General features: G+C 38.7%; 1 protein-coding gene across 3 annotated transcripts in view; it reads right to left on the bottom strand.

Annotated features, from left to right (window-relative positions):
- DAAM2 (dishevelled associated activator of morphogenesis 2) overlaps positions 1-25,349 on the bottom strand; it is a 199,111-nt gene that overhangs the window by 50,025 nt on the left and 123,737 nt on the right. For all 3 annotated transcript variants that reach the window (XM_030447860.1, XM_030447859.1, XM_030447861.1), the window contains 7 exons: positions 19,727-19,821; positions 12,748-13,081; positions 5,568-5,678; positions 4,516-4,619; positions 3,348-3,414; positions 2,328-2,445; positions 822-960 (listed from right to left, as the gene is read on the bottom strand). In XM_030447860.1, the coding sequence (XP_030303720.1) occupies positions 822-960; positions 2,328-2,445; positions 3,348-3,414; positions 4,516-4,619; positions 5,568-5,678; positions 12,748-13,081; positions 19,727-19,821 (968 nt within the window). The remainder of the gene's footprint in view (positions 1-821; positions 961-2,327; positions 2,446-3,347; positions 3,415-4,515; positions 4,620-5,567; positions 5,679-12,747; positions 13,082-19,726; positions 19,822-25,349) is intronic.

Below are 25,349 nucleotides of genomic sequence, written 5' to 3'. Positions count from 1 at the left end.
ATATTCAGACAGAGAGCAACACCAATCTATTTTTCCATTATGAGAAATCAGTTTTGATTTTGGCTTATGCCTATAACAGGAGGGACTGTAAGATCTTTAGTATAGGAGAATTTGGTTTAATATGGGGCTTATGTTATATAAAATGTTCTTTTCAGCGAATAATTCAGAAGGGTAATGGGCCATGAATTACTTGTAGAGGTAAATGGATGTGATGAAGAGTCCAAAACTTTTGCTAAACAAGGAGACTGAGAATAGGGATGCTGAGATGAGTGCCAGCTCATGCAGCTAGACTTCTCAAATGGTGTGTCCTATGGGAAAAAATAATGGTAGTGCCCTCAGCCAAGTCTGTGGGTGAGAGGATGCAGACATTTTATGAAGAGGTAAAAGGTTTTGTGTGCTAGATCCGAGTTTCCACTATTTCAGAACTTTCTACATCATGTGCTCATTAGTGAGGAATGAGGCATAAGTAGAGATAAACATTTTTTTTATATATCAGTAAAAGCTTTCATCAACATTCTGAATGAAAAAAGGCACATGAGGAAGCCTTGTTATAATATCAGGGGTATTTTTTTTGCTCTTTTAAACATCTTAATATTTAATAGCACTTAGAATCCAAAGGCAAGGACTTAGCTAAAAAATACCATCCAGTTAAGATGTTAACCAGTTGATTAGGAAAAAAACTGTTTAGAAGATTAAGATGACAACAAGAAGATTTAAGTTAAAATAAGAAATTCCTCAGATATGTTATTCCCTAAGTAACTGCATACTTATTACATACTTATACCCACGTAACCGAAAGAAACAATAATAATGCAGCTTACATTTTAATGATATTTTTGACATTGAAGTTTTCCAATGGAGCTATATCTGGATCATCTCCTCGTTCATCCTGAAGAACAATTTGTTGGAGTATTCTGTCCAACAGCTGCCACTGCTGGAAGTTTCCTCCATTCCTCTTATCTGTATGGAAAAAGACCGATTTATGAGAACTTCCATTTGCATGCCAAAGTGCACAGACCTGCCAACAGACTGGCATTCCTTCCTTTCCACCTTCCATCTCAATTCTGTATGTAATAATAGAATAAAAGTCTAACACTGAATGGACTGGCATTTTAAAAGCCCGCAGAAGTGATTCCTTGGTGATAGCTGTTACTTGATATTTTATGATGTTTGATGTTGGGGGTTTTTTGGTGCCTAGGTAATATCTTGACCAGGCACTGTGAAAACAATCAGATGTTCTATCTGCATGCTCAGTTATATGCAAATTCCTACAAACATGACCAAAAAGTGTGGAGAGATTAAAGAGAAATTGAACCAAAGGGACTGATCCCATATCCCATGGATATCAAACAGAAGAGCCAGAACAACATGAAGGTCACCTTAGTTCTCTGAGTTACACAACCTAAACTTTTAGATTCTTTAAACTGCTCAGTAGAATCCTGTCCTGAGCTAGCAGGATTTAACCCTTCTGCCACCCAAAATCCAGGTCCATACCTAAAGTTCAAATACTGTCAGGAGATCAGCAGGACAAACAACTGCTCAAATTTTTGCATGGCAGTACTTAAACCTAATGAGTACCTGAAACATGCCCCATTACTTTATGAAAAAGCACACCACGGTACATATCCTTCATGTTCCCTCCCCACTTTAACTGCTAATGCATGGACGAAGGCAATGAAGACCAGTACCTGGTACCAAACAGGATTAAACTAGGCAGTTCTATAGTGGTCATGCTGTGCTTTTGCTCAGCTGCTACATTCTGGAAATATAACTGAACTATTACACTACAGCTACAGGCCACTCCTATTACTTCTCTTGAAAAGAGATGCCAACATTATTTTTCAGTTTGGGGTCAGGAGCCCTCCACTGATACACTACCATGACATAGCAGCCTGAACGCTTGCTGTGGAATTTCACAGGGACAGAACAGATTTCAGTACTGTATTGTTTCACCAGGAAAATTCCTCACTGAATTTTGTTAACATTCAAAATGGTATCTATTTCTGGGAATTCCCTGATCTAGAGCACAAGGGCTCTTTCTTTTTTAAAACTTTGAATTTAGAATCATTAAAAGCTCTGTCAGTGACTAACTGGAATGTCTAAGCTACTTAATTTTACATTCAAGTAGAGAGAGGATAAGCTGCTGCTTTAAGTATTGCAACAAAAATCTGCTTGATGAAGTCAGTGTAAGATACCAAATCCCATGGCCACTGCCAGGTTCTGAATGAAAGACAAGGGCAGTGTGTCCTGGTATGCAACCCTGTACCTACACCAAAAATTCACCCTGGTCTCCAATACCCATTGCTCTTTAAAAGTGATGTACTCACATGGCATCTGCAAGCAGTGCTGGAGGATTGATAACAAATAGGGATAGGCATCCGTGTGCTTCAGTCTCTTCTTGATCAACTCAAACATCTGAGAGGCACTTTTTGTATCAATGTGGATCTGAAGTGAGAGAATGTAGTGAAAGAACAAGTGAGACAAAACCCATGCACAGTGAAAGTCTGATTAAATGTGAAAGATCTTACTGACATAAAGACAGGCACATTTCTATCAACGGGACCGTGTCAGTCTCCTGCAGTGTCCATCTGCAGGTTTCAGGGAGGAGAGGGTACATGGATCTTTGATACCAGCATTACCATCCCCACTCCATATAGATCATATCCCCAAAGTAAAGGGCCAGGCAGGTGGGAGGGATGCAAAGCCACTAAGAGCTGTTCTGGAGCAAGTAAAACATTTGAGTCCTTGGAAAGTGGCACAAAGAGTAGATTATAAGCAGAAAAGGGCAAACTGTTCTGTATCAGTGTGTGGAAAAGAGATGCTATGGAGAAAGGGGAAATTGTAACTATAATGGATCCTACAGCCTCTTACTGTTTTACAGTTGTAGACACTGTCCTTATTTTACACTCATCTTTAAAATCCACCCAACATAAAATACTTGTCCTCTCCACAGGCTCTGAGGTGACAGTCTTCAGGAAAGTTTCCTGTAGTCTTGGGAAAAGTAGGAGATATGAACCTGAGTTTCAACATAATCCTGCCAAGGGAATATCTGAAACCGTAATGCATCTGCATCATGAAGACTGAGAACATGAGAGCAGGGCTGAGAACCTCCTCCTGACCCTTCAGCTAAACAAAATAAAGCAGTCCTTGTCAAAGACACTTGACAGAAGCCCTGTCTATGATCACTGTTTTCACTGTTCACACACTGAAGACCCCCTACTTGCTAAGAACAAGAGCACCGGCCACTCTTGGCACCTTTTTTGGGGAACACAAAGGGAAGTTGCATCAAACATCCAAAGTGCTCTTTAGCTTTGGCTGAAGTTTAGGTACTCCAGAGAAAAACTTACCAGGTCAAATCTCTTGGCAAGTTCCAGATCATCTTCATTTCTCACCATCTCAAAGAAATCTAAGTGCCTAAAAGAAAACAGAAAAACAAACAAAACAACACGTGCCAATGTTCATGGTATGATTTAGACTTAGACTAAGTTGTTACTATAGAATCACCAACACCTCTTAGAAGGTTTTCTTACATGAAGTGCTGGGTTAGCACAAGGCAGCTCATGGGGGTCAATGACCAGCCAGAAGGAATGGCTGGCTAAGTGCTAAATCATCTGTGCTTGTGCTAACTCACTGTGTTGAGGTAAGGCTGCTAAAAATAAACATAAAATAGGAAAGGGATATTCTAGTTATGATAGACTCCCCCAGCTGTCTGCTGGTATGCCATAAAATGCTTCATTTTGTTAAGCAAATGGATTTTGCGAGGCTCCTCATTGGTTCATCAGCCTTTCAGCTTCTTGAAGTGTCTCAATCAAATCGTGCAGGGTGTTTACTCCAAGTTCATTTCAGCATGTGGCTCTGGGAAGGTTTAATTTAAGGCCATTAGCAGCTTCAATGACTCTGTCAAAATATGGAATTGCTAGGGGAGAAAGCATTTATTATCCATATAACTTTTAACACAGTCATTTGCAGGTGCTCTTCAGTGTTACATTTTGTAGTAGTAGCAGGGCTGTTTGAAGATGCTCCTCATTCTTTTCTCTTGCCCCCTTGGCATCTCTACTTGTTTGCCCACTAAAAATCCCCTGTTTTCTCATAATTTTGGAGGCTGTGGTTCAAGCTAGATCACAAAAAAGACTGAGCTTAATGAAAAACCTTGGAAACTCAGAACCTACTCTTTAAGAAGCCTATCAGGGCCAGGCTTGCTCAGCCTACCAAGACAGGATTTTGTTTCAGTTTTGCTACAAGAGAAAAGGAATTAGAACACTTTTTTCATTAATTTTTCTTTTTCACTCTGATAGCCATCCCCAGCTCATAATGAAAGCAATTCAGGGACTCCTTGCCACAAGCACTGCCAAATAGTATGTATGTTTTCTACTTCATCTGCTGATTTTAATTTTAAAGAGAAGTCTTTTTGTCTTTAAGGGGAGTCGGTTTTAGGGAGAGACAAAGACACCTTTGTGCTTAAATCTGAAACTGAAAAGGAGAAACGTTACTAAGAACTCTATTTGCTGGTCTTACCTGTCCAGTGTGGCATTCTCATGTTCCCTTAGCTTGTCAATGACAGGTTGAATTCCCAGCATTAGAAACTCATATCGTAGGTGTAATCGGAACTCCAAATTGTCCTTAAAACAATGAGGGAAAACCAAGCTCTTAGATTTCACAAACTTTCAAACACATTGAAAAAAAAAATCATTACTTAAATGAATATCCTCTATCCTATGACACCAAGCTCACAAGATGATTATTTGCACTATAATAAGAAAAAAAAGAAATGCCTTTGCCTCTACTTCACAAAACACAGTCCTCATTTATACCTACAATGAGTTCTGCACACCCCATCAGAAGGACAGTACCTTCCATGTTGTTCCACAAAGAAAAAATTGATTAGTGTCTGTCTTATTAGAGGTCCTCTTCCTAGTTTTTATGTTTATTTGTCATAAAATCACAATATACTCTGGCAAATTTGACACCTATTCAGTAGGAAGTTACAGCACTTCAGTACAGAGAGACAAACACACTGTCAGACAGAGTTCTTATCAGCTTGTTGTCTGTTGTGGTTTAACAAAAAAAGAAAACCAAACCTAAAAAATAGAAAAGCAAATGTAACAAAAGTAAGACTTTAAATGAAACAAAATCAGTTTAAACTATCCTCTAGACTCAAAAGAAGTGGAAGAAAAACAACAAATTGTCTTCTGAAATGTCTCTTTGACATTTTAGAATTAAAATGCTTTGAGTTTGGCTTTGAGTCAAAACAATATTTTGAAACATTGCTGAAGGTGAACCTTCCTGAAAGGAAGGCTGAAATCAAGAGGTAAATGCTTTGCAGTTATTTAAAAACAAAAATACCCAAAGCAAATGTTTCACTGCAAGTAGCCTAGGTTTTATTAGAAAAGGTCGGAAATGAAATATTATGGAAGACTTTTTAAAACTGGTCTTAACAATTTAGCATTATTTTCCACCAACTACATCCACTCAATAACACCAGACTTGTGACTTAATCTACCAGCCATTTCCAAGGTAAATTAATTCAAGCATGACATTTAGAAGGAATTTCCAAGACAATGACTCACCTCACCCGCACCCGCGTTCAGCACAGCGTTGATAAAGGACATGATGGCTGTTTTGAGATTCACTTCATCTCGGTATCGCCCCATACTTCGATCTAACTCGTTCAATAGTGTCTGAAAAAAGAACAGCAGGCTGGTTTAGAGGATATAATCTAATTTCTTGCACCATTTTGCATACTCTTCATGAGGTATTTCACACAATCTTTCTTTGATTTGCTAGGTATTTGCCTTAAAAAATTTTTTTTCAGACAAGGTTGTTAGTTTTGAGTATGCCAGAATAAACACAAAGGAAGAATACTGATAAGAATAAACTGCTCATCTGATCCTAATGAAAAATGAAATGGTGTGGGTTTTTGTTTGGTTTGGTTTTGTTGTTCGGCTGTTTGGATTTCTTTAAGCTATTATTTGAGAAAAAGTAATTTCCTCTGTAGTTTCTGCCAACATGACCTCAGAAAGTAGCAGTATGATGTACTTCCTAGTCAGCCATCTCCTAGTCAGCCAATATGACAGAGCATTTACAAATGCAGACAAAGAGCATCAGATTCATACATCCTTTCTAGTCACATCACTCAATTTCTTCTCATTATTGGGTCCCAGCAGAACAGGTTATGCTGAGGGGGGGAAAGAATTCTAAATATATATTCTAAATATACAGGGGGAAAGAATTCTAAAGAGAATCTAGTCTTAGGAGGAATAAAACCTATACATGGACCTTGGAAGATTTCTCCTTGTTCTTTCTCTTACAGCCATTTCACATGCAGCAGACAGTAACCTACCTCTTGGTAAGCTCCTACTGGGGATTTACAAATAAAAGGAATATGCCCCGTGCATACACATCCAAAACCTAAAGGTAAACTAACTGCACACCCAGCAGAGCTGTGTAAGCTCCAGTTTCCTTACTAAAGAATCACAGAATGGTTTTGGATGAAGTGACCTTTAAATATCATCTAGTTTAACCCCTCTGCTATGAACAGTGCCATCTTCCAACCAGATCAGGTTCCATCATATCCATAATTTCCTGATAGCTTACTGTGACGCAATAACAACTCTTCCCCAGTTTTGTTAGAAATAGAAATGAGTCTCACATAAAAATATAATAAACACCCTGCTGAGTCAGATGGATGGTCAGTTCAGTCCAGTATCCTATCTCCGACAATGACAATAGGAGACTGTTGAAGAGGTCTTTAAATTCATGGACAAACCCAGCTCTTCAATTTGGCAAATTAGTAGAAGGGAAATAAATGAGAGAATTCAGTTCTGATACTGTCAGAGTTGACACTAAAATAAAAGCACATGTGTCTTTTTAGAATAATTTAAGTGGCTATACTGAAGCATTAAAACGACAGTTTAGTTGATTTTCTTCAGAGGCCTCATTCCTTCTATATATTCTCACAGATGAACATGCTAGACACTGTGCAACAACTTATCAGCCACAACATCCAGACAGGTTAAAGAATGTTAACAAAAGTTTTCTATGACCCATTTTGGAAAGCTGGACTAGGAACAGAATGCAGTGGGAGTCAAACCAACTGGAAAAAAACAACTCTGGGTTACACTAAGCTGACTGAAGAGCAGCACATCTTCATGGGATTGTTCAGCTCTATAACAAAACACCATAAGTTCATGCAGTTCCTAAAGATCAGTCAACACCTGCACGCTGTTACGAAACTCCAGTATCTCCAACCCTTTGCAGCTGGCTGAGGATCAAGTTTTCACTTGAACATTTCCTGTGAAAAAGAATTCACCACGTCTCTTGGCACCCAGCTCTGTGGCCAAATTGATCTTATGGTTGTAAAGGCTTTTCCTACTATTTAAGCAAACCTTTCCTCACTTTATCCCATTATTCCTCATAACTGATACCCAGTATGGTTTTGTTCAATCTTCAGCAAACCTCAAAAGGCTTTGGATGAGTCCTGAGGGGAAGAAGCAAATTAAGCAGGAATACAGGATTTTAATTTGTTCCCTGTTAGCTCCTCTCCTAGAACTCTGACTTCATCAGATTTCTCCCTACAGATTATGGTCTGTGCTATGTTTAACATAAACCAGGCAAGGGGGCTCTGGAAGGAATGCTCCTAATCCCCACCTTTTCAACTGCCAATATCAAGGTTCCTTTATACCTTCCATCTCAAGCTTCACAATGTGTAGTAGCAAGGAGAAAAACAAGAGCATTCTGGCCAAAGTAGCCCAGTTACTGTTTTCATCAGCAAGTGAAACTGGCTCCTTTCAGACAGTATCAAACACCCAGGTCCTCTCACTAAAAGGCAATACTTCTCCCCACAGGGGGCCCAAGATGGGTGGGTACTTCAGTCAGCAAATGAGGCTGACAGGGCACTGGAACATCCAGATAGACTCTGTTGGGCCAGCACAGATCTATGACTTCACAACATTAGTTTGATTCAGTATATACCATGCTAAAATGTACAGTATGTTACAGCGTCAAAACACAATGCATTCAGAGGAGAAATGAGAGGAAGCAGCAAGCAAAACAGTAAAAAGAAAGGCAAGAGCTTAGAGAAGAGTAAGATTGGGCTTCTTTCACAGGATGACGCAGACATGAATGACACTGAAATCAGAGATTCTTCTTTCTCAGTTCTCATAGAAACCTCCATCCTCACAAGAAAAGCACTGAAGAAATTTGACATAATGTTTTAACAGTCACAAAGTAAGCCAATGACAGAATTATACTAGAACCAATTTTGAAAACATCAGGTGTTTCACACACATTTCTGGTTTGAGGGTTTAATCTCTGGCTTTCCAGTGTTTTCTTTCATCTCTCTTATTTAATGAGCAGATAGACCTTGTGGGCAAAGAAGCATATTGCAAACAAAAATTGGATGATGAAAAGACAGAGCTTTTCTAGATTGTCTCAGGAAGGAGATTGAAGGCATGCCTTTATATTATTGTGGCATTTGAGTAAAGATGGAATAGTACTGTGACGAGGAATATCTTAAAAGAGGAACTGTGGACTGCCTGTTGGACATTAAAGAGGGAGTTATTTCAGGTAGGAGGGCAAAATGAAAGGCAGGTCAAAGATTAAAGAAGGACAAGGGATCAGCTCAGGCAAGAAGCTGATGCAAATGTGAGACCTTAGAAATAGTCACAGTATAAATTCGGACACAAACATAAAGTACTGAATCTTGTCACTAGTGCCATGAAAAATATTATACTTGTGAACACACTGAACAGTTGAGGTACAGGGTGAAGTTGCAGTACTAAAAGGCATTCAATAGAACATTGAAGCCTTAACAAAGATTAAGTTTCTGAAGAATCTCCCATGTCTTCAGAATGACTTCCCTCTTAAGAATTAGACTGATGATTGCAGTCAGGACATGAAATGTTGACAACTTAGAAAGAAGCAATATTTTACCTCAGATTTTCCACTCAGACCAAAATACAAAATTTTGTTAAGGAGACAGTCCTTCATATTCCTAAAATTTTTATCTATATTTTCCATTAGCTTTTATTAAAAAACCAAACCACCAACAAAACAAAACTAAGAAAAAAAAATTAAGAAAACCAAAAACCACAGCAAGAAAGTAAGAACAACCTTTCAAAAATTTTCAAGTACTGTTTGGTTAGAGGTCCTCAGTTGGCATTACCTGGTGGAGTTTAATTAAATTTATTTAATTTGGATTACAAGTGTTTATATCACTAAGGAATCTCCCTGTAACTTGACCTTAGATACACTAGCATATATATATATATATATGTTTCTTATTCAAACAGTAGGAGTTATAGTAGGACCAAAACAATGCAAGTTTAGCAAAAAATACATCTTAGGTTGCAGCTTTTCTTTTCTAGTAATTCACCAGCTGCTGGGTCCTCTGAGTACTTTTAGCTAGCTGTGCCTGGTAGCAAAAGTTATGCTTAGAACACTGACTAGCTATAACTTTTGATATTTGATGAAACATGCTGTGGCTTATGTGACCATGGTAAGTACCTGATCTCTACATCATTCCACCACACCTTAGCATGTGCAGGAAATAATCTGTGTTACAATCTAAACTTGTCAGTGGCAAGTTATACACGAGCTCAAGTTTTAAATGGTTGCCAGCAAAGAATTCTGAACTTCTCCTCTTCATTCTTAAGAAGAACAATGGAAGCAGAGCCACGAACCCCAAATTTTTGACAGTGAGATGGCTGAAAGGGATGAAGAACATTATCAACCACAGTTGTCAGGAGGCAACTTGAAGAAGAGGAACAATTGCACTGCTGATGCCAGGAGTCAGTGTTACCAGTAAATTATTTAGTGGACATTCCACTAGAAGTAAGCTCAGCTTAGTTCCCAGAAAGGCCCACACTTCTTACTTTACAGAGTTTGATTTTAAAAAATGAGAATCTGAAATTATTTGCCTTTCAGGTATTGTGTCTCTAATTTGGTCATTGTCTTATGAAGCCTGATATAAAGACAGAAGTGCCTTTACAGTTCCCAGCTTTCATTTTTCCCCTCTTATTAGAATTTTACTGCAATAATGAACCATAGAGCGAAAGGAATGAATTCCAGCTCTGCACATCCAGAGTATGTTTCTCCTGTTCCTACACTTTAATTAATTTGTTATTATTTTCACGGGAAGAATTCTCATTTCTTGGCTCAACAGAATTTTATTCGCAAAATACTATTAGGTCTCAAAATATGATTAGGTGTGGCCAGTCAAAGTCAACCTAAAGCTGCAAGCTCTGAACTGTTCAGACACTTTAATACATTAAATGATACTGCTAGTTCCTCAAGCAACAGAAAACACATCCCCAGAAGATTTAGTTTGAAAGCTGAAGGATCTCTTCAGATATTTGCAAAAGCTGGGCTAGAGATTACACCCAGGAATAGGTTAAAGAAAAAAAAAAACAAAGGCTTTCACTGACATCACTGACAAAGGCTTTCATTGTACATCACATTTAAAAATTTACAGTGTAGACATTGTCAGCTCATTCTTGATAATGACCTGCAAGACTGTTCTGAGACACAGGTGTGAGTGGGCAAGAGACAAAGAGATATAACACTTCCCTAACTGACAAGTCCTAGAGTATCAGAGAATCTTCCACTAAAACATGAGGAAGGCCATGACCAGATTTGTTTCATCAGCATTTAAGAAATCCCCAGTCTCTCTGTTGGAACAAAACGAATGAAAATGGATGAGGAATGTCTGTGTATGAATCCTTACCTCCCCAAAATTAAACAGAAGTTATTGTCGTGTGTTGTAGAAAATCCCATTCAAGCATCTAGACAAAAGCTTTGGAAATTTCAAACAAGAATGTATCCCTTCTGCTAAATAATTCTGGGGGTTGTGTGAGGGGGTTTTTGGTTGTTGTTTGAGAAAGAAAAAAGGAGTAACCCATTTATCTTTCACTTTTTTTCTCCAGGGGAAAAGCATTTTGACAAAAGCAAGCATTTATGGAGAGTATTCTTTCACAAATGGGATAGTGTGTAATCATCTGCAAATCATTACACCAGATTCCTCAAAAGCCCACAAGACCTGTGCTACCACACCTGTTCTTCCCTCATGGTATTCAAGAATGTCTAATTCAGGAAGGATTCTCCATTTCAGCTAAAAACTAGACAATAGGTTGGATGGGGCTGTGCATATTAAGCAGCAGACCTGCCAATGCCATGTATAGGTGAATGGAATGGAATATTTCAGCTGGAAGGGACCTACAACAATCATCTAGTCCAACTGCCTGACCAACAGCTTCCCAAAACTTAAACCATGTTATTGAGGACATTGTTTAAGTGCCTCAAACACTGACAGGCTTGGGGGATTGATCACCTATTCAGAAAACCTCTTCCAGGGTTTGATCACCCTCTCAGTAAAGAAATGTTTCCTAGTATCTAATCTGATTCTCTCTGCAGCTTTGAAACATTCCCAAGTGTCCTACCACTGGATACCAGGGGTGAAGACCTCAGCACCTCCCACTCAATTTCCTCTCAGGAAACTTCAAAGAGCAATGAGGTCACCCCTCAGCCTCCTTTTCTCCAAACCAGACAACACCAAAGCCTAAGACACTCTTCATAAGACATTCCTTCCAGCCCCTTCACTAGCTTTGTTGCCCTTCTCTGGAGAGTTTAAAGGACCTTTCAATTCCTACTTAAATTATGGGGCTTGGAAGAGGACACAGTATTGAAGATGAGGCCACACCAATGCTGAACACAGGGGGATAACCACCTCTTTTGGATGTCTGTTTATAGTGTGTTTAAAGCACCCCAGGATGTGGTTTGCTCTCTTGGCTGTCAGGATCTTGGCTGCCAGGACCAAGCCAAGATCTCCTACATCCCATTCTTAGGTCTGATTCACAGTCAGTGAATCCAACAGTACATTCAGTCCCAAAAACTAACATTGGCAGCTCCTGTTCCTAAGCACAAACTGTTTCCTCATTCATTTTTACAGTGATAGTTTATTGTAGCCAAAAATCCACTGATGTAATAGCTGAGGAGGAGGCAGGAGATAGTGGCTGACAGAAATCAGGACCCAGAACCTGTTGGTCCAACAGCACCCTTATAATTTCACATATAAACAAATAGTAAATGGATGAGTATACTCCTAAATTGAGGAGACATAGCTTCATATATAGCAACAGATTCTGCTGTATCTTTTTGTAAACGTAGTCAGGACAATCAGCCTTAAAATAGCCGCCAGCAGCAACCAGAATAAGACTGACAATGATCTACTGACTTACCTCAAGGTCTCAGATTGTTTCCCTTCTGTGTTCTGAATGAGACATATCCAAGCCAACAATTGCTAAGTGGTGACAATTCACAAGCTGATTACTAAGTGGCAACTGAAGTGTTTCCACTGTCCATTATTTAATCCACAACTCTTTGTTTACTAAATAAAGGACTTTAAAATCAGGACAGAGGCTCCTAGCATTCTATGGCCTCTTCTAGAGCAAAACAGATGATCACCAACCTAGAAATGCCATCAGGTTAGAGTATGAGCAGATTATTCTTTTTCATTTGATATAGCAAGCCCTCATTTTAAGGTGAGATATAGGAGATTTAAATTACCATGAATGATAAACAATCAATATACATATATGCTGATAATCTTTTTGAGGACATGCCCTTCCTAAAACAAAATGAAAAATACTGCCTTTTTACTATCTAGCAGGTCTGCAATATATGCACTCTGAAAACTGTTCCCTGCAGACTTTCATCATACTGGGTACTTCTGGCAAGGTATCCTCCTTGTACCTGGAATCTTGTTCTTTCTGCAGCATATACTTGGTAGTGAAGCATGGCTTGCAAAACTTTCTTGTGACCATCTGGTACCAAGCAGACAGCCCCTAGGATCTCCAGCACAGCAATCTTGGTCTTAATGTTCTCAGTTCGTAAGCTCTGAGAGATGATGTTGATACTCTCTGGATGAGCCAGGACATGAGCCCGTCCTTGCGAGTTGTTCATCAGTGCCTTGATACACCCTATAACGGATGTGTGGATACGGCTCTCTGAGGTCTCGTAGTCCATGCTCTTCAGAAAGTTCAGCAAACAGCTCAGGCCATCCAGCTCAATAAACCTAGTCACAAACCTGAAAAAAACAAACAAACACACTAAATTAAAAAAAAACCCAAAAACTCAAAACCAAACAGGTAGAAAAAATAAGGAAGGCAGACTAAAGGCAATTTATTCAAACAATACTCTACTATTCAACCTTACACCTGTAAATCTGGGCAGTTTTTACCCTGAGCTTCACAGAATAATTCTCAGCTATTTAAGAAAAATAACCCAACAAACAAAAACAAAAGAGAAAACAAATTCTCTAATAATGATGTGTCACATAGTTTCAGGGTAATTATAGTCTATCATCTAATGATCCTACCCTTAGGTCACTGTTTTCTTTGTTACAGTTACCATCAAACACCTGCTGTGGTTCACCTCAATAGTTGCTGCATTTTCAAGGCTCAACAGATTCTTTTAAATTGCTACATCTTACCCACATGCTAACACACACAAGGTATTTTTTCATACAGACACACCACCACACTTTTAATTTTGAGGTCAGATTATCTTAAAAACAATTTTTAGACTTAGATCAAACTTCTAGCTGTCATTACTTAAAGGCTTCCACCTACAGGATAGGGTACACCCACAGAGAAACTCATTACCACCGTGTTTGCCAGCTCTACTGACTTCACACTCCTTTTCTGTCATACATGTATAGGAACATAAATAGTTAAAGTTTAAAAGGTACACTTTCTACAGCAAAAAGCAAAACTCCTGTAATGGCCTTGGCTGAATTTTTTATTGTTTGATTGCTTTCATTTTGAGGAGGTGTATTAAGGATGGAACAGACCCATGGTCAGCCTGCAGTAGCAAAATGTATAGTAAAAACCATCATAAATAAAGGAAACACAGAATTATTCTCTTTCAAAATTACACACTGAAGACTGAATCTATAGTGTTGGCTATGGACATAACTAGAGTTCTGTTCCTACTGCATGTAAAATTTGCTTTTCTTTAGGTTTAGACTAAGGAAACTAGGGATGAAAACAATATAGGAAAGAGTCCTTGGAAAAAAAGGTTTTGTTGAAAACCAGGGTCAAAAATCCAGATGGGTCAAATTAGGCCATCAAATTAGGCCATGCAGACAGCATCTTAAACAAATCAACAGAAATTAATGAAATTGCATAAGTCAGTTCAAACAAATAATTCTAGAAATATTTCATTTAGCCTTTCCATGTTTAAAAATCCAGGGGGATTCAAGGACATGAAAAGGGGCTACAAATAATTTCTCTCAATCACTTTGTTCACTCTCCGCCTCCTTTAACAAGTCAATCAGGTAGGTGCACTTTTTTAGAATGTCTGAATGCAAAACCACATGGACTACATTGGAATTTTCAGTAGAAAATTTCAGTAGATCAACAACAGCATGTCCATGATTGTGCTCTAAACAGCATAATGTAGAAAGACATCTCTAACAAATGGAAAGGTTGTTAACAATTGCCACCTGTGTAACAAATCAAAAATAGGAAAAAATCTGTGTCATTTTGCTTTTACTCAGCCCCTCTTCCTCTCTGTTGGAAGCTTCCTAATGTGTTGTCCTCTTTTCTGTCTGCGAGATGCTGTTCCCAATGTGTAACAGTAATGGAAGCACCATAAGGAAAGACTGAATTTCACTGGTCTCTGTTCATGTCTCTGCACCAGCAAGACAAACCTGAGCCCTACTTTCATAACTCCTGGATATGGACTTGAAATGTCTCTGATCTTCTGGTGGTGATACCCCATACCACTAAGGAATGTTCAGGGCTCACCTGAAAGTTATGCTGACTATGCTGGCAGATTTGCCAACTTTCAGCTTATTTGGGCCAACAGTTTGACCAGAAACACAGCAAACTCTGCTACTTTCAACAAAGTTTTGATCTGAGGTTTGGGTTTTGTCCAAAATTGAATTTCAAAGTGAGTATCAGAGTTAAGGCAAGCACACACAGGAACACGTGCACATTAAAAACAAAAACAAGGTTTAGTTGAACCCTTCTAGGACAATCTGCCAAATTTCACATAGGTCTGACTGCACATTCTTTGGATGCATCATCAAAACTTAGTTCCATGTTTGTCATGCATTTAGTTGTTAGCATTCCAAAGAAGACTGAAACAAGTGCATTCATGGCTAAAATAATTGCTCCTAACTATGCATTTGGAACCAAAGTAAGCACAAATTCAACTTGTTAACAAACAATGCAACACCAGTTACTACTGAGCATTTCTCTAACCCTGGGCCTAAGGAGAAGAGTTGCTCTTGGCCTCTACTAGAGAAACTAGTTTAAATTCTGCTTTTCCATACCTCCAAAGTTCAGTTTCCTTAGACATTCCTTCCTCCTTTTAGGGGAGGAAATTATATATATAAAACAAACAAACAAAAAGAAAAAACTACAAACAAAAACAAACAAACAAAAAAACCCTGATGTTTTGCTGTTGTTTTCAGTTCCAAGGCTGAGGTAAGACTTAAGATGGACACCTTTCTGAAGATGTGGAACTCCACTGACAAAAGAAAGCATCCTGAACAAAGTGTCTCATAAGTACACTTTCAGACCAAACACCTGGTCTTATGACAAGACATACAATATACATTCATGTATTTTAGCCTGCTATGATGACCACGTGAAAAAAAGGTAAATGCACAAAAGTTACATTGTCCCAATTAAATACAATTTCTTAACTAAATTCACTGCCAGAGCAATTTTTCTAGGACTATTTGGATGAGGTCATTCCAAAAAGGAGGCATTGCACAGGGAAGTGGTGTGTGTCACAGACCTTGATTAATGACATAATTTAAAACAATGTGGGGATTTTCCTGCACTCTTAGTCCAGAGAGCAAACAGTGAGCTGCATAGGAAGCAAAACCAAGAATCCTCTCATTTCAGCTGACAACAGAAGCGATAATGAAATGATGATCTTTACCTTCCTTATCCAAAACACAGAGTTCACTATTTTCCAAAAAAAACAAAAAACAAAAAACAAAAAAAGAAAACAAACAAACAAAAATAAGCCAGAAGTCATACAAGGGGGAGAGAGAGAAATGGTAACAGCAGTTTCTGAGCTAAACGACACTCTCAGTATGATAATTTGCTTGGTGTAAGCACACACGAGGGGAACTATGTATATAAATGTCTGCACGGAAGATAAAAAGAACTGAGAACTTAGCTGACAGGCTAAGAGCCATAAACCACTGTTTGGTGTTTGTGCATTGGTATGGCTGTAAGCAGGGACATGTGTGTGTTTGTGTGTATGCAAAGGCAAACCCACCTCAGGCACATAAAGTACCTTCATCCTCACAATTTACATGTATATAAGTAACTGCCATTCCATATGCCCTGTATGCTGCAAAATAAGGCCTTATTCTAGACTGAAAGGTGTAAAGTTAAGCATATTTGCCAATGCATTCTGGCCAACATATTCAAAATCTCAAGTGTAAATAAAGCAGGGTGTGTTTTAATAGGTGCTAAACAAGCAAATTAAAGCCCAGCCTCACCTCAGACTCTCACTTGACCAGTTTAGCACTCTTTAAAAAGCAGGGTGCCTCTTAGCCTTTCAAGCTTAAGAGAGTGCTGATCAGAATGAGTTAGCTAGCTCTAATAACAAACCTTTCATCCAAATACAAATGCAGTACAGCCTCAGAGGTAATAACCCACTGATGGACTCAATGTGTAGTGGGGGGAGGGCAGACTCCCTGTGAGACTTGATCCATCTCAGGAAAGACAGAAAGATCATATTTTGTGGGTGTGCAGAGGGCAGGATGTTCCCCACCCTGTTAACAGCTAAGGCTACACTTCCCTGCAGTATCAGTTTTTAAATTAGAGGGCACATATAATCCTGACAACTACTGAACTGATGAAAAGTTCAGCATAATGAATTTTTCTTACTGGGTGCATAGAAGATCATCTTCAGTATGTTCTTGAATACAACATGGCTACACCAAACAAAAATAAAAATCTGAGTTAAACAAAAGAAGAAAATCAGACAGCAAAGGGAGTTAGTGACTATTCTGGGGTTACTATAATTTATTTTTTTCCAGTCCTTTTTAAGTTCTTGTTTTTGATGCATTTCTGAACCTCCATTTTTGAGCACTAAAATACCAAAAACACAGAACTCTTCTGGTGCTTCTGTCCAACAGTTTGTCATCACACTTGTTTATGGTCGTAAGTTCTTACAAACCTAAAAGAAAATGTGTTTCTTTACAAGATGCAGATGTGAGGTTTTTTGTTCTCTAAGTCTGGGGTTGTTCCTGCATGCTGGGACATAACCTGGCTTTAATATTTAAGAGCAGCTCCTACACACCAGAACAAAATGCACTTGCTCAAACAGGGACAACTAGTTGCCCAGGAATATTTCTATTACCTTTTCTCCAAAAAGGAGAGGAACTTGAGTTTGGGTAGGTCTTAAGTTTTTGTCGCTGCTGGAATTGGTGGGAAGGAACAGAGGTACAGAATAGTATTATTACTGGGCATTTTCTACTAGAAGAGCCACAGTTCTGTGGTAAAATCAATTATAGAGCCAAATACATGCATTTTTCTTCTTTTGATTCTTCTACAATAGAGAATTCAAGTAGAGAATCCTATTCGTAAGCTGTCAGAGTCCCTGTGTACCCTACCATTACAAATGGATTCCAGAGAGTTCATCCTGTGTGAATTTAGGTCTCCATTTTCTTCAGAGGTCTGATGAAGAGAAATGGCAAGAAAAACAGGATTTGATGTCCAAATTCAACTAGAAAGACTAGTATTTTGAAGACTTGGGTATTGTACTGCTTATGAGAGGGATTTGATGGAGCTGAGGGCCTCTCTACTCCAACCTTTCCATCAAGAAGAAATTGGCTTGTTGATCAGGCATTGGCATGCAGCCCATTTGGCAGCTAACGAATTGAGTTGCTGGAAATTAGTTGAGACATAGGACTTAACTCGAAATTTGGCTTGGCTTAACTATTTAAAAAAAAAAAAAAAAAAAAAAAAAAAGCTCCATAACCATTGCCTGTGATTTAGAAGAGAACACTTTATAGGGCAACTCATAGATGCTTGTACTGAGGCTTGTTATGGTTATTATAAACAGATGAAGCAACACTGTTGTGAAGGGAATCCAGCAGGAGCAATATAGGTCTGTGAAGGAAAAGCTTGCAAGGCTTTGAGCAAAAAACACTTCTCTTTCTTCTTTAGTGTCTTACTCCAAACAAGGAGGCTGGGCTGTTCTATACAAAATGTCAGAGAAGAACAACCAGTGGTGGCCACCAAAGTGTCTCAGCTGGACATAGCAGAGATTCCTTGCTGCTGTAGCTACCCTCAAGGAAAGTCATCACTTTGGCAGAGGAAGCAGCTCAGCCTCACATTAATGTAACACAGTTGCTACATCAAGTCTCAAGAGCATAGAAATTCCATTTTAAAACCTCTTCAGAGTTGGGAGTTTAGCAGTTGCCTTAGCTTCCATTCTAACCTGAAGTCCAGCTGAATTTTAGAGTGTTCTCTATTTTAGAACAGTGATAGACAAGATGAGTCAATCACCTGTCACTTTGGGTTAGGTCTCATTATAGGCCACTTTTTCTTCAGTTCCATGTTAATAGGACTCACCATAACCTGCATGCTGAATTAACCAACACTTGATGGATCTCTGTGCCTCAGAGCAACATCATAATCTGTCTTTTTGCTGTCCTGCAGCCTGTCACAACAGGAGGTAAAACTCCGAGGTTTAATCTGAAGCTCTATGTCTCACAGTTGCCATGAGGTGAGAAGCTGCATGCAGTGAACTTTTTAATTACTACTAATGAGAGAAGTACCATCATTACAACTCTGCAAGAAGTCCCAGAAATATTACCAGTTCAAGTCAATGTAACTACAATACTATTTTTTTGAAATTAAAAAAAAAAAATTAATTTGTTTGGCTTGGTTTGGTTCCCCCTTTCCTCCCCCCAAAAAAGGCCTGAACTGTTTGATTAGGCACTATTGAAGCTCTCTGAAATGGTGAATTCAGCACAGTGTGGATGTAAACACATTTGGTCTGTTTTAGGCCCAGCACAAAGATACTCAGAAACTTTTTGACTGAAGGTCTCCTGAAATCATATGAACTATAATTATTGCTTCTACACAGTGCAGATGTGTTAAAAGAGTTAAATGGAAAAGGTTTCCATGCTAGTTAGTTTTCTATTGTTCATAGCTTTGTTCCCAGAAAAACAAAGATGACCTTACCTTCAAAGACACAGAGCACAACGAGGTCTCTTTACATTTCTCTATGCCACAATCACATATAGAACAGGAAGAATGCCAAACCAGGTGATGTCAGATGGATTAGCTGCTTTGTAGCAAACAGTTCATATTACTAAAGATAAGGGGAAGCCTGAATTCAAAGTTCAGAGTAGTGGCTGAGATTTTGCCCAGCATGAATCAGATTACATGGGACATTCAGGGGCCTATGATTTTCATAGTCATAACCTATGTTTACATATAACTGCCACAGGGGTTTTTACAGCAGACTTTGTCTTTCATTTTCCTGAAGCTACAAGCTTCAGCATTAGTGTGCCCTCTCAACTAGGCAGGTTCAGACCAGGGACTGTAGGGCTCTCTGTGGATTGTCTGCAATATCAGAGAGGCTTGTGTGAGGTGAGACAATGAAGTTTCTGTTCTTGCCACTCTTTCCTGTGTCACATCTGACCAAAGGGAGGCAGTGAGTTGTGATGAAAGACTAACAACGTTACCTCATGGGCTGAGTCCGCAGAGCTGTCTTCAAGTCTTCAACTATTTTATTTTTCATTTCTGTTTCTTCTTCATCGAAAGCATACAGAGTCTGCATCTGTTCAGAAAAGAAGATGACAATCAGGAAGGCTTGGGCTGCCTGGAAGCTGAGACAGGCCAGGAATTATGAAAAACAACTATTCCATCAACCCATGCAGAGGTGCCTGCCGACCTCTCACCAGGAAAGCAGCGCTTCAGCTACAAAACTGAATCCAGATGATGCTGCTCATGTGGACTGGCAGCAACATACTGCTTTGCCACATTAGCTAAACTAGGGTTCTCAGATTACCCCCCAAAATCATACTTGCCAGTATGCCCTCAGAAAACTGTACCTAATTTGGAACAGTGATCTGCTCTGATGATCTATGGATATGTGAGACAAAGTTTGTAGGGAGAGGTAATATCTTTTATTAGATTGACATGGCTGGAGGGATTTGAGGGGGGAAAAAAGAAAAAGCAAAAACCACCCAGACTTGTGTGTCAGGTTTCAAAGCCAAAAAGCTTTTTCTTCAAGTGGCTAAATAGCCTTCAAGTACCCTGAATTACAGTTTGGTTTGTGTACATACAAGCTTGACTTTTCTTCCCCATGCTAAGTATATCACCTGTTTTAAGATACTGATCTTTCCCTGAACACTTCGTCCCTGCTAATTAGGAACATCTACGGCAAAAAGCTGGAACAAAGAAACATTGCTGGTTTTCAACAAGTAAACTGAAGCACAGGGAATCTGGATTTTCCTCTAGTATGCAGTATGAGATATCTAGACCTAGTCAGCAAACTGAGGATTCTCTGGGTCACTATAAATTATGCTGAGAGATGATGTGTGGAATACATGCAAAAAATAAGGTTCTCAGAGTTACACGATGCTAATTTAAAGTGTTATATTAGGAAACCAGGGCTCTAGTACTCAATACAACTGCAATCTTGCAGTGTGAAGCAAGACTGAAGTGCCTATTGCATATACCATTTAAGCTCTCAACTTCAATCTGTGACTGCTTAAAAAGTGAAGATTTAAGGCTGGAAATTCTTAGGCTATAGCTAGGTCTTCCTAGTTGCTTTAATTGTAAAACAGGGGATAAATGCCTTTCTTACTGGCAGGAATTCTGGAGGATATCACTCAGTGGTTTCTGGAGAGCAGCTCTGAAACCCATCTCAAATGAAAAAATTAAACTGGGAAAAGATTAAACTGGGATCATCTATCAGGCTGTATAGCTCTCTGTGGTGGAATCTGAGTAGCTACAATTGTGGCCCATTGCAGCATAATTTTTAAGTCTTTCTTTTACTATTTAGCAAGCACCAAAGAAAACCTTCCTCTATCTGGAAGTTCCTGTAACCCCACCCTCCAACACCTCACTTCCCTTGGAAGTGCTCCCATGTTGCTTGCTTTTGCAAACCATGTGGTGCCAACAGATGTCAGATCCTGAGGGTGGTCACTTGGCTACAAGCCGTTGCTGTCTTATGCTGAACAGCTGGCACAGGGAGATGTGTTTAACTCTAGGGGTCCTGTTTCTGATCCACACTGAAGTCAAATTCACTCAGTAACAGAGCAAGCCATTTCCTGCCCTACTGGAATGACAGAGCGCTACTGATGGAAAATGAGCTGATGATGTTTTATCTTTTGCCAGCATCCACCGACAGCCAGAAACATAAATTGAAATGCTTAAGCCAAGCCATATATGATCCCCCTCTTTGAAAAATAAACAGAAATCCTGAACAGGCATTATGGAATCTCAATGGCAGAGTCCCGGGGTGTGATCTGGGGCTTGATTTGTATTTTCTTGGGTGACAGCCCATCTGGTCATCTTTCCTTTGGCCCATAAATGCTCCTTTGAAAGGCTCCCATTCCTCCAACAGCTTAATTTCTCCTCTGAGCCATTGTGGGGGGAAAGAAAATGGATGGTAGGAAGGTCCTCAACAGTATTTCGTTCAGAAGGAAAAAGGCTGGTTTCCAAATGAAACAAATAGAAATAATCCTGCCTTTACAACAGAGAGTGATTATAGAAAATCCCTTTTCTAAAGCTGCAGGCAGCCAAGAGCCCTTCATTTCTCACTCCTGTGCAGGGCCAGGATCTCAAATCCTCATGCCCTCTCTAAAGACAGGCTGGTCACGTGTTTGCATTATGAAATAGCTTTCTCGGCAAGAGTTACAGAAAACATAACTGTGTCTGGGAGACAGAGGGGAGGGAACTGTCATTATTTGAGGCTGGATTTCATTAATGTGGCTGACTGATGAATTGCTTTCCTGAACTACAAACTGCACTCGAGGAGTAATGTCTGCTGTGCTGAGGATGCAGCCAGTTGCTATCAGTTAACCAAACATCCTAGGAAGAGGAAGCAAAATAGTGCCAGGTCCTTATCTGGTCCCTAAAAGGTGGTATATATAAGAGTCTTTTTTACAAGCACATTTATCATATTTAAACATTAAATGCATCATCCACTTACTTATTTGCAATTAAAAAGAAAATAATCCACAGATTCGAGAAAGCAATTATTTACATATAATTTTATCTATAAAACTTCAGGTAGTCCAAGAAATTACTTTTGAAAATTTGACTCAATTTCAAATGAAAGATTTGGGGTTTATTCAAAGCAATTATTAATTCCTACACCCTACCATATTCGCTAATCATTTTCCTAAACTGCTGAGAAGAAAAATACAGGCCCATAATGACATTACATGTCAGAAAGAAAATTAGAAAATAAAAAGAGAGTAAAAGGGCATAGACTAGCATAAGCAAAACACTGTATGATAGACCTGATTTTGTTAAACAGTCTCACACAAATGAAATGGAAAACAGAAAGAAGCAAACAGAATAGTGAAAATGTAACATAGATGTTCTGATTTCTCATCCAATCCAAGTCCAAGTCCAAGCACTTTTGCTTTTTCTTTAGATCTTGTCTAAATCATAACTAAGAAAGTGCTATAATTATTGAAGTCACTTTCAGCTCATAAACAAGTACAAGTAAAATCAAAATTTGATAAACAAAATATTGTATTGCATACCTCCTTTGACATACCTGGACTATACAACATTTCTTCAAAAAAACCCAAGTCAGTTGAAATTCAAGGGCACTACAGCTCTAACTTCCTTAAGGGTGAATTAAGAGAATAAACTGTGAATCATTAACTATGAAAAGATATAATTTTAAATCCCCTGAACATTTAAGAAAATAAATATAGTTGCAGGGATGTCACCTCCACACAAATGGAGGAAAAAGTTATCAGCCTGCTAAATTCTGATGAAAGATAAGTATTTTTAACATCCTATAAAGCTGCTCTACACCAAAACAACTGCTTTCTGAGTCAAGAAAAAGGGCCTGGTTACAGCTGTATTAATTAATCTTGCCCCCCTGCCTCATACTCTGACTGAGCCATCTCTCCAGAAAAGCTGGATCTGCAACTACCTGGAAGTCTCTCTGTGGAAATGCAGACACAGCCAAGCTCATAAAAGCAATGCAGTGATGTAAAAAGTTTCCCTCCCCAGTAAAATAAGGGCTGTGTTTATTTGTGCTGCCAAGCAGACAGTATCATGGGGTGAGGAAGGCAGAAGGAGCACAGGGAGGTTTCTTTACATGTGATATTAACATGGCAGCTGCTGCAATTTTAAGAAGCTTTTGTGTTGATGAATCAGCAGAAATTGACAATGACCTTGATAATGGAAATGGTCTCTAAATAGGGGTATGCAACTTGTCTACAATAGCCATTATTATTTATAAAATATAGACATCAGAAGCCTGGGTAAATTTAGAGATTTCTCTTCCTAAATTAGACATTACTAGCAGTTCCCCCTTTATCTTAGGACTGGTCTAAAAGACCCTCTATCAATGATCTACTTGGTCCTTTCATTCAGGCTACCTGAAGGATGGGACAGTCCCTCCACAGGAACTGCACACTACAGACCCAGTTTTACTATCATATGCTCTTGAGAAAATTTGATTAAAAACTACTAAAAACTAAAACTATTAAAATATATAATAGGTAAAAACTATATAATACTTAAGAAGTATTAAAAATTTAAAAGTCACAGCAACAGAAACAATTGTGGGAACAGAACTGTGCCTAAAAAGTGTAGTGTGGCTTTTTGAACTGGATGAGGAATCTGTGACCTGAAGTGCTTCTTAACATAGTGGTCTAAGGTTACAAGTAGGGAATGACAAACACATCAGGAATCACCACATTGCTCTCAAGCATAATCTAGGAGGAGCAGATATGGTGGGTAACACTGCAGCAGGTCTTCTGAGAAAATCATCCTTGAGCACAGGGGCCTTGGCTTCCTGAAATCCAGAGGAAGATACTTCACTTCATCAGCAGGATGAAGGTGCTGGTTTTATTTTACCAGCAGGTAAGAACAACTTTTTTGCCAAGCAAATATCTAAAAAAGAACTTCATAATTAAATTAAAGGATATAGAAAAAGGTGTGGAAGTACATGTAAAAATATTCTTCTGCTGTTAATTCACTGGAGATGCAAAGACTAAATTTTATTTTAAAAATTTTAAAGCATTTTAACCTGACAGTCCTGTGATTATTGCTACCATTTCAACTTTAATACCTCTTGCAGTATTTCTAATTAAAATAATGCAATTCCTGATAGCACCCAAGAGACACAAACTAAAATAGACTAGACAGTGTCAGGAAGCAACATGAAACATGTTTTTCTTCCACCACTTCTAAGCCAACTCCACTTGGATGCTGTTTGGAAAAAAAAAATAAAAAAACCCACCCCTAAATTTAGTACTGAAATTATAAGGGACCAAAAATAACCATTTGGAAGCTAAGAATCTCAGAGGTCTAAATAATAATGAATAGAACATGACTTTTAAAGCATGTTGGAGCTGGTTCTCAGCTGTATTACTCTAGTTTTCCACTCCTACAATTCCTGTGAATTCAAGTCAACTAAGTTTCACCTGCTTAAAAGTGAAGCAAGTAAGTGGTAAATCAGAAGCAGGGGTTCTAACCCCAGTGTGTCTTTGTAATACTTCAAGCATAGGAGGAAATAATGAGGCTTGAAGACAAATAAAAGATTATCAGTCATACAGTGCTGAGGCATGCAAACAACATTACTGGGGCTGCTGTTTATTGGTGCTCTTAAAACATGTTTAAAAATAGAAACACAGGCCAAAATATAGTCTCATTGCAGGGAACTGCTCCAGATTTACAATAGTGGTGTGTACATATTCACTCCAGGTTTACATCAAGAACATTTAAAGACTAATCCAAAAGTCACTGAAATCAATGGAAAAACTTTCAGTAGATTCAAGAGGCCTTGGAACAAATCCTACCAGAAGTATTTGGCTCAGTGACATTGTAAGGTTTCATACTCTTTTTTTTTTTCCCCTTAATGGCCCATGTACAGCAAATTTGTTCAGTCAGGAAATCAAAGCACACTACCATGCCAGTCACAAAGGCTCAGTCTCTTTTCTCAAAACATGTCCATATTCTTTCTACTTCATAAATCTGCCCAAAGAAAATCTGGCATGAAGAAAGGTGATAATTTTGCTTATTCATGACTCACAGTAGAATGTAGTTTTCTTTTATCCTCTTATGGTGAATGACAATATCTTGTAAATCTTAATTTTTTTACCAAGC

This window comes from Calypte anna, chromosome 3, assembly GCF_003957555.1.
Source record: "Calypte anna isolate BGI_N300 chromosome 3, bCalAnn1_v1.p, whole genome shotgun sequence".
NCBI lineage: Eukaryota > Metazoa > Chordata > Aves > Apodiformes > Trochilidae > Calypte > Calypte anna.
This window is presented reverse-complemented; position numbering and strand designations above follow the sequence as displayed.